Raw genomic sequence first — 10,293 nt, 5'->3', positions numbered from 1 at the left:
AGAACAAAGTTGTCCACAAAAGCTAAGCTGCGGGCAGCGCAGGTTAACTGCAGCCAGGTGTTAAGTGCGGCTAAAGCACCCATGCCACGGACCAGGGGACCAGAAACAAAAGATCTGTTTACTGTGGCCTAATAGAGAGTCAAGGAGTTTGGTGAAGTCATGTTTTAGCATTTAAGAGGAATGACTGGTATGACTGTCTAAGAGTTGGAGTTGTCACCCCATATACAGTATGTAGGGTTGGATAGGGACAAGCTATTCCATACATTAACTAAAGAATCTTTAGATGAAGTTGCAGGAGGTCAAATCAAAACACAGTTTACCCCACCATTATTTATTGTTAATAACACGATCAATACATCAACATTTGCATCTTTCTGCATGCTTTTTTCTTACAGTTATCAGACATCTGGCTTTGTGATTCTGCCATGTGATTCATATGTTTAATGTAACAGGAGTGGGTAGCTGGAGCATTAATCATTTGTTATGATAAAAGCACGATTACAGAGAAGTTTTTACTGATAAGGAATCAAAACCATTGAGATCAATCTGGTTACTATATAATAATGAACCATAAGAACTCCCCAAAGATCAAACTTGTGGGGTGTAGAAATGTTTATCCCATGTAAATTTCTGCATTTTCAGAAGATTTGTAAGCTCTTTCAAGACACTCTCTTGAGCCTTTTTCCTGTTCTCATCTGTGGCTGTTTTAGATTTTGGCTGTGCTTGCTCTCTCACTTCTGCCTCATATTTAAGCAAGTTGTTCACACTTTCAGCTTCGGCACAGTGGCCATAGGGCCACTCCCTATTTTCACTTGTTGTCAAACCAAACAAATTCCCACATGATCTGCAAGGAGGCATTTCTCTTAGATCACTTAAGCTAAACGCCTGACACCTGACCTGCTCTGGAAGTTTAATGGTTCCATCAAAATATGGCTTTTGTGTCTTCTTTGGATAGTAGGTCATCACTGCACCAGCTACGTAACTGTCCCAGGCACTAAGGCAGGACGCAGCAATCATGATTCGCCCAGGATCCCTGCCAGAAGTGGACATGGAGACTCCATAGTACCTGTCTGAATTTGGGTCCTTGTTTTTCTGGGAGACACAGATGGTGGAGGAGACCAGATCTTTTGCTTCATCCTCCTTCAGTTGACGGATGAGCTTCTGCAGCTCTTCTATTATTGTGTCTTCATTCTCTTGTCCCATCAGATTGACAATCTGCAAGCAATCACAAATATTAAGCTGCTGTTATCCCCACATGTGCAGTATCATTTACAGAATCATGCTTTGTATTGAGGTGAAGTAGTAATTCTACACTTAATATGTTTAATAAGGAAGAATTGGATAATCTTTTGACTAACTATAATCTCACCATGTCGAGCACACATGAAATTGGACTCCGCTTGGGTAGTTCAGAGGAAAAAAGTTTAAAAGGCTGAGGGTAGCGGCCCTTCAACAAATTTAGCACGTTGTCATCACTCACAATATCTTTTGGGGAATATTGAGGAGTCTTGATGTGTCCCAAAAAGAAAATGCTGTGAAGAATCTGTTAAGTCAAAACACAAGTATTCTTTATAGAAAATACACGATGACACACACCCATGCATTATGTCCAGAACCAGAAATTTTCAGTCCTCATCAGACAAACCTCATCCACTAACACTGAAGGATGCTTTGGACTCATTTTCACCATTTCACTGATAATCAAGAAAGCATTCCTTCTGAAATGGTCTTCCTGTATCAGAAACTCTTCTTCTCTAAAAGAATAAACAAATTGTGGGAATTGAAAAGCAGAAAGCAACAGTAACAACTTGTGGTTCAGTAAACCAGCTGACTCACCTCATCATCCTCCGTTCAGCCTCCAGATGCAAATGGAAATGATACAAGGTACAAGGTAGGTTTAACGGTCACATTAGAACAGGGTTGTAAAATAAAATGTGGTTTGTAACTCCCTTCTGCTACATAGCAGACAATATACAATATAGAAATACAATTATAGAAAGGAAAACTCTAAACTATATTCCATGGAGGATTCATTTGATTTGAAAGTCTCATAGCTTGGTGGGAAAACACTGCTCTGCAGTTTGGTGGTGCGGAAGTTATAGTAAAACACATTACAACAATTACACATTTCACTGACACCAGACATTAAATTAGCAATGTAGAATGAACCATAATTTAAAATATTTACAAAGGAAACCACATAAAAGCAGCTATTCAACATTGTAAGTAAGGAATAAGTGAAACCGAGAGAAAAGAAATGAAGCCCTTCCCTCTGAACTACCCCTCCTTAGATTTCTCCGATGATGTCACGTAGAATCAAACAGTGAAGCTGCTGCCTTCGAAAGAGTTATTCTGTTCTACTGGAAAATCACAGGTTAACTCACTACTGAACAGAGAAGAGTAGTAAATAAAGGCCAGCTTTGCGCGCTCCTGCTCCTTATGTTCCTCACAAACATTAAGGAGCCTATGAAATTCATGATATTATCTATATACAAATAAATTAATTAAAGTATAGCGTATTATAATCCTTGGCCTTATATACTTGAAAGCAGATTGTGCAGAGAGTCTTGCTTTCTTGGTGGTGAGTTGTTATTTGTGTGAGAGGTCAAGTGTTTTCTGGGGTAGAGGTATGTTGTTGATTATGCGTGACTTGTGTTGTTTTCTGGGGTTTATCTTTTCACATCGCCCGCCATTGCGGCCACAGCAGTGCAATCACATGTCTAGTTCTACGAAACACCTTAAGCATTATTAGTTGCTCAAAAGTTTCATGCGCCCAGTGCTATTTTCTAGGGTTTTTTATTTAACAAAGCCCACCATAGGGGCTACAGTACTACAACAACAAATCTGAGCCGACGTCACATCTCTATATCGACAGATTTATCTGAGTTTCCGAGAGTTTGTCCGCAGCGTATTCCCTAGTGTGACATGCCAAGCAGGCCTGTTTTTGTTTTGTTTTCCTCCACCACTAATTTCTCCTCAGGTGTTGAGTGGGTGACTGGGAGAAAGGATGACAAAGGAGGTTGGAGCTGGCCAACCAGGATGGAACATGCGAAATAAAAGGAGCACCCTAGAAGAGTTTGGTCTCTCACCCCATGCAATCAGCCTTGTTTGTAGCAGCAGTGTACCACAGCCCTTTGTTACACATTGTAGTTTGTTGAATAAACTTTCATCTGCTGAGTTCTTCGTATCGGCACTTCTTTTATGTTGCACACCTCGAGCCGGGGTCGTAACATATTGGGGGCTCGTCCGGGATCTATTTTCAACTGGATGATTTTGTTCTTTTTTTTCTGGATTTTGTAGCTAATCTTTAGTTGGTTTAAATTGTGGACTGCTGTGTTCCTTTTGTTCTTGGTGAGTAAACTGCAACTATAGTTTCTGAGTGCTGTTGACCTGAAGTTTCAGTGATAACCCTGGTGAGTTAGGGAGTGTTCCAGCTGGACAGAGTTGTCTGTCCTTCCACCGGTTGACTCATTTATTATTTTGCCTTTTTAATTTTCGAGATGACTCTGGGTGGAGACATGTTTCTCTGGTGGGGGTAAGCATTTCAGGTCCTCGGCTGCAAGGCTAAGGATCACTGAAGTTCAGCTTTTAAAGACGCCTCGGGCCCGGTATGTCTCAGAAGATACATAGGTTTTAGTTAAAGCTAGGCAGGTACCAGGGGGTTTGCTTTTGATTATCAGCGCACTCAGGTGCTTTCTTGCTGTACACAGCAGTGGGTGATTTGTCAAATTAGGTGACGGTGCACTGTTGTATTAAACTGTGGTAACGTGTCTGACACCTTGTAGTTGAAATGAGTTTTGATTTAGAAGACTTTACAAAAAATCCCACTCTTGACAAAATTGATTCTTGTCGGAAGGACAAGGCTGAAGTTTCGCCTAGCCCGCCTTCAGATGGAGGCGCAGGAAAAGGAGATTGTTCGTAAAGCAGATTATGAGCTTCGATTACAGCTGCGCAAGCTGAAGGTTGACAAAGAAATCCGATTACGGGAGCTTGATGTGGAAGCCATGAAAATTTCTGCTGGTCATACATTACCACATACATTTGAGAAATCAGTACCTTTGCAGACAGTGCCTGGAAAACAAAGTTTCAATGTCAGTAAAAACATTGTGTTAGTACCAACCTTTAGAGAGTCCGAAGTTGACTCTTATTTAACTGCCTTTGAAAGGATTGCTACTGCACTAAACTGGCCCAAAGACATGTGGCCTATTTTGCTTCAATGCAAGCTGGTGGATAAAGCGCAAGAGGTTGTCTCCTCTCTGTCAATAGCTGACAGCATGCAGTACGATGTGCTTAAAGAGTCAATTTTGCGTGCTTATGAACTTGTACCTGAAGCGTATCGTCAAAAATTCAGGAATCACAAAAAATCCAGTGGCCAAACATTTGTTGAGTTTGCATGTGAAAAGGGGGTTCTCTGGTGTGCTGCTAATGAAGTCAAGGATAATTTTGAGTCCCTTCGACAGTTAATGTTGTTGGAAGATTTTAAGAATGCTTTACCGGAGAAAATGGTGGTGTTCTTAAATGAGCAAAAGGTGACTTCTTTGTCTAAGGCAGCAGTCTTGGCTGATGAGTTTGTGTTAACTCACAAGAATGTGTTTGTGTCTTCCTTTCGTCCAGACAGAGGTTCAGGCCCGCGACATGAGAAGCTTAACCCTGGCCATCCTCCTTTTGAAAAGGCGAGGGGGCCACAGTCACCTCCACGTGGTGACCGAGAATGCTTCTACTGTTACAAGAAGGGTCATGTGATTGCTGATTGTTTATCTTTAAAGCATAAACGTACTCAGCCCAGCATTTCACAGTCAAAAGGCATGGGTTTAATTAATACTAAGCCACTGTCAGAAAAAGAGTCACCGGATGATATTGATCCCTGTTTTAAACCCTTCATTCTAGAAGGCTTTGTGTCACTAACTGGAGACCCAAAAGATTGTCTGCCGGTAACTATTCTTGGGACACAGGTGGGTCACAGTCCATTATTAGGGAGGGGATCTTACCTTTGTCATCTGAATCATCATGTCAGTCAGGTGCAGTTGTCCAGGGTGTGGGAATGAGATTTATCCCTGCTCCGTTGCATCATGTACATGTTGAGTCTCCTCTAGTTAGTGGACTGTTTAATGTTGCTGTCCTTCCTGCCTTGCCCATCAAAGGTGTTGACCTCATTCTGAGCAATGACCTCGCTGGGGGCAAGGTTATGCCAGTGCCTGAGGTACTAGATAACCCAGAAACAAACCTAGAGATGCCCTGACCTCTTCACAGGTGAGAATGAAGCGGCAGTATGACCGGAAAGCGGTCGTCCGCTTGTTCAATCCGGGTGATAAAGTTATGCTTCTTTCACCTATACCTGGTTCTGCTCTCTCCACTAAATTTTCTGGTCCATATGTTGTAGTGAAGAGACTCAGTAACACAAACTACCTCATTCAAACCCCTGACCGCAGGCGGCAGACCCGGTTGTGTCATGCCAATATGTTGAAGCTGTACCACGCCAAGGATGACCAGAACATGTCATCCACATCCAATGTTGTGAAGTCGGTCTCACCAGTGGCATCGTTCACAAAGGTGGGCTCTTCTGATAATGAGGATGGGCTAGTGATGGGTAATGCTAAGCCACAGGGGGTGAGGCTAGGTAACAAGGAGATCTTGTCTAATTTGCCCCACTACTTGTCTCATCTTTCTGATACCCAACATGGTGAGGTTGAAAAACTCATACAGGAGTTCCCATGTTTGTTTAATGATGTCCCCTCTCAGACCTCGGTCATAGTTCATGACATAGTTCTGACTAACCCGAAACCGATCAAGCAGCATGCGTATCGGGTCAGTCCAGCCAAGAGGGAAGTCATGAAGAAGGAGGCTGACTACCTTGTGAGAAATGGATTTGCAGTACTAAGCTCTGGTCCATGTGTAATGCCCCTACTACTTTTCAGAGACTGGTGACAAAGTACTGGGCGGTATTTCAAACTGCAGAGCATACTTAGATGACATCGTTGTATATTCTGATGACTGGGTCAGTCACGTGACAACCCTGAGGGAAGTTTTTGAACGCCTGTCCGCCGCATCCCTAACGCTTAACCTTGCCAAATGTGAGTTTGGGAAGGGTACTGTTCTCTATCTTGGTCAGCAGGTTGGTCGAGGACAGGTGTTTCCTGTTGATGCAAAGATCAAGGCCATTGCTGTATTTCCTGTACCATCTACCAGGAGAGAGCTGCGTCGTTTCCTTGGGATGGCTGGGTACTATCGCCGGTTCTGTAAAAACTTCTCCTCTGTGGCAGCCATATTGACTGCCTTAACCAGTCCTTCAAAACCCTTCATTTGGTCTGGTGAGTGCCAACGGTCTTTTGAAAATCTGAAAAGCATCCTGTGTTGTGCTCCTGTCCTGTCTGCCCCAGACTTCTCTGTGCCCTTCAGTCTGTGGTGCTGCTCAGGTGTTATGAGAGCCCAGGTTGCTCTGATCTTCTGCATTGTTGGGTCTGGCGTATCACATCTGGCTTTGCACATGTCATTGGTTGACGCCGCATGCCCTGCGATGTGACTACTGCGTAATTGTCTTTTTATATGCAGTATATGGTAATTGCACATCGCGATGACAATGCTGAATCAATCTATTTTGCATGCATTTTTTTTTGCATGCACTAGGGCATTCTCCCACACATCTCAAACATCAGCGTGTTCGATAATACGGGGTCATTCTGTACTCACACGATATTTATTGATCAGTTTACTGAACTAAACATAATCACCTTCATGATGGTAGGATTTATTTCAGGGCTCTTTGTTTTAGACTGCATTAGTTTAAACTAGTTTCTGATAAACTGGAAACTATTGTCATGCAGATATCTTCTCTGGTCTAAATTCTCTCTACACATTTAGAATTTAGACCAACCTCAAGAAAAAGTAGTTTGTTAGAGAATGAGTGGGTAAGGGACAATACTGTAAATGCACCCTCATATATGAGTGTGATGGTGATGTGGGTTAATTATCTGAGCATCTGTTTCACTTACAAACATGCTTTAATGCTTTACAGGGTGATTCAACAAAGCCTACATTAGATCAGAGATGAGCTGTCAAATAAGCATGACTCAGATTTTCCAGACATGAAACACCAAGGGCAACTTCAGTGAAAATATTACTAATGTCTAACTGCAACCATCTGTGTGTGTGCAAGCGAGTGTGACGCAGCATTCATCATCTGTGTACATACTGTACGTGTGTGTGCTCCCATAGCAAAGAATGTTTGAGAATCCTACCAAGGCTAGGTCCTTTCATCTCTGCAAGGCAGGAGGATTGCCTGTTTAAACAAAGATTAGAGCTGTGAATTACATAAGGTTTAAAGAAAAATTAACATTCTGTCTCCTGGACGTCACAAAGTGCCAGTGTTTTCATCGGGACAGGCTGAGAGTTCAGACAGGATTTCCCTCACTGGCAGCAGTTGGCTACACAAATATAGACCTGAAAACAAACATGTTATTGGAGAGAGGTCCACGGGAAAAGCTAGACAAAGCCTCTGTGACGTAGCAGCTGAAAATAAATCGCATTTCCCATCACTCACCAGACGTTTCCTGAAGAATGGCATTTTGTTTGGTTCTCAAGACTTCTGATTCTGAAATGACCTCCATGGCAACACACAAATCAACACACAAGTACAAACTGGCTACGTAATAATAAATTAGTTTAACAACATTTGGCTTTAATGTGGTGGAATTTGTCTTGATTAAGTTTCTTCCCCGAAACATAACAATCTGAACAAACCTGCAATGATATTTTGTTTTGTTTGCACAATTTTTCATCAGTGTTTTGGATTTATTTGAAGCCAGAAAGTGTATTTCTCCAAGAGCTGAATATGCCTAGATTAATAACTGATGACAGGTGAATGTGAATTATTTGCTCTTCTTGTTGCACTTTGATTCCTGTCTTTCCTTTAAAACACGGGAAGTTATTTTGTAAACCACCGCATGCTTCCTGTATTTGGTGTGAAAAAAGTGGTCTGGTCCATCAGATGTGAAGGATTCTGCTAGGAAGTGGATCACAACAAAACATCCAGGACAGTGTAGTGATAACTTACACTCCATTTCATAAAATCCAGTCCAGAGTAATGAGAAAATTGGATCTTGCTTGTACTGGCTTAAAGTCTATGTAATCAAGTGTCAACTGAACATGGTTGAGCTGCCACCTAGTGGTGCATCTTTGCCACTGAGACAAGCCCACCGGAGGAAAAAAAACATGAAATCACCTGTCAAAATCTCTCAAGGTTATGTTCAATTTATATAAGATGTGTAAACAGTTTGATATGTTCTAAACTGCTTTCTAGTTACAAAATATACTATACTCAAACTTGACTCCACCACAAATACACATAGTAAATATGACAGATTTCTGTGTGTCCTGTAGAAGCATGATATTCTCCCACAATGCCATGTACAAAGGAAGTGTCAGCACACAATTCATTAGCTCTCACACATCTTCACAGAAGAACAGTCCACGTAATCGAGACGAATTGTGTTCTGAAAATCAATTATTTGTTTTATTCTCTCCCATCAGAAATCCCCTTCAGGTATTTCAAGAGATCTGATAAGGGCTGAGAAAGCAGAAAAAATTCCTTTTGGGAATGGAAAACACGGGAGATTTAGAGCTTCCAAAATGTTTATTTTATTATTACGTGTATAGTTTGAGGAACATTGTTCATGGTCCCCCTGAGAGAGTCTCTCTCAGCTCCTCTCCCCGTCACATCCATTAAGTCATCTAAACATTTTTTCTCCTAATTCTATCTCACATTGAGAGTACACAGAGGAGAACTGTAAGGTTGTTCATTTTTGTATTGTATTTGAGGAAATCCAAAGCAAAGCATTGGAAGGAATGAATGGAAAATTGATTCTTACATTAGAACAATTATATGTGTAAATATACATAAATCATTTGATTATTTAAAACAAAAATATGACTTATCTACCCTTAGTTCTTGAGATACCTTCAACATCATCCATATGTTGCAAGAATGTCAAACACTTAAGGGTAAGGCTCATATTCTTTTTTATTTTACGCTGTTGCTAAAGTTCCCCCACTAGGTTATAGAGACTCAGTTCAAAATATTCTGTAGCTGGACTGGTCGAGAGATGCAGTTAGTATTCTGTCCAACACTTTATATTTTAGGAGACTGTAAAGTGTTATATTGTTTCCAACTTTATCTTCAGTAAGTTTTTGATAAATGTGATCTTGAACATAAAAGATAAGCACAGGTCTACAGCATTGTAGATCAGAGTATTGCTTGGTTGATGTATTCCGGTTGCTGTCTTGGAACACTTCACATTTGGACCCACGATTTCATCTCAGTCACTACTTTGTTCCTTACAGTTAGAGTAGTAGTCCTTACAATGGTGTCCTGAACAGTTTCATGTTTCATGCTTACTTCTGTTTAAGATTCTTTCCTGTGATGTTACTGATCTTCTCTCTCTGATGTCAATATCTGTAGCTGCTCAGGCTTGTCCTCCACAGCCCACTAGACAAGGCAAGGTAACTTTAATTGGATGGCACAATTCATCCACCAGGGCAGTTCAAAGTTCCTTACAGGGTAGGAAAACATATATACAGGGTATAAAAATGTACTATTTATAAGTATATACTACTATATATATATACATTACAATACTAAAGTGTGGCAACAAACTCATTTATAATATTCAGCCCACTCTCACCATTTTAATTATCTTTCAATAAATTTAGCTATGCTGACATTGCTGAGCCTCCTGGTGGAAGATACACAAATAGTTATTGAGAAGCCAGTAGGCGAGCTTACTCTGACATATCATGTTGGCTGAATGCAGTCAGTGTAACATAATAATTTAACGAGCTTGGATTTGTAGACATGCGATGGCAGGTTGTCAGGGTGCGGGAGAGTTCATGATTATGTTAAATAAACTGTTGGTTAGAGTGCATGAGTGCAGGCCACTGGGGTAAATGCCATCGTGAAGAAAGAAAGCTGTGTGATTCCAGAAGAGAACAAAGTTGTCCACAAAAGCTAAGCTGCGGGCAGCGCAGGTTAACTGCAGCCAGGTGTTAAGTGCGGGTAAAGCATCCATGCCACGGACCAGGGGACCAGAAACAAAAGATCTATTTACTGTGGCCTAATAGAGAGTCAAGGAGTTTGGTGAAGTCATGTTTTAGCATTTAAGAGGAATGACTAGTATGACTGTCTAAGAGTTGGAGTTGTCACCCCATATACAGTATGTAGGGTTGGATAGGGGCAAGCTATTCCATACATTAACTAAAGAATCTTTAGATGAAGTTGCAGGAGGTCAAATCAAAACACAG

The 10,293-nt window shown here is 41.2% G+C and overlaps 1 protein-coding gene across 1 annotated transcript; it reads right to left on the bottom strand.

Annotated features, from left to right (window-relative positions):
• Nucleotides 1-315: 315 nt before the first annotated feature.
• Nucleotides 316-2,170, bottom strand: LOC119906745. Its single transcript, XM_038724081.1, has 4 exons — nt 1,837-2,170; nt 1,646-1,754; nt 1,370-1,543; nt 316-1,215 (listed from the first exon to the last, which is right to left on the bottom strand). Exons 1-4 carry the CDS (start codon nt 1,842-1,844, stop codon nt 589-591), a joined length of 918 nt encoding a protein of 305 aa, XP_038580009.1. The 5' UTR covers nt 1,845-2,170; the 3' UTR covers nt 316-588.
• Nucleotides 2,171-10,293: the final 8,123 nt, after the last annotated feature.

The sequence above is a fragment of the Micropterus salmoides genome, unplaced genomic scaffold (genome assembly GCF_014851395.1).
Source record: "Micropterus salmoides isolate LMB-PRFRI ecotype aquatic unplaced genomic scaffold, ASM1485139v1 Ms_hic_scaffold_17, whole genome shotgun sequence".
Taxonomy (NCBI): Eukaryota; Metazoa; Chordata; class Actinopteri; order Centrarchiformes; family Centrarchidae; genus Micropterus; species Micropterus salmoides.
Note: the sequence above shows the minus strand (reverse complement) of the source record. Positions and strands in the feature narration are given on the sequence as shown.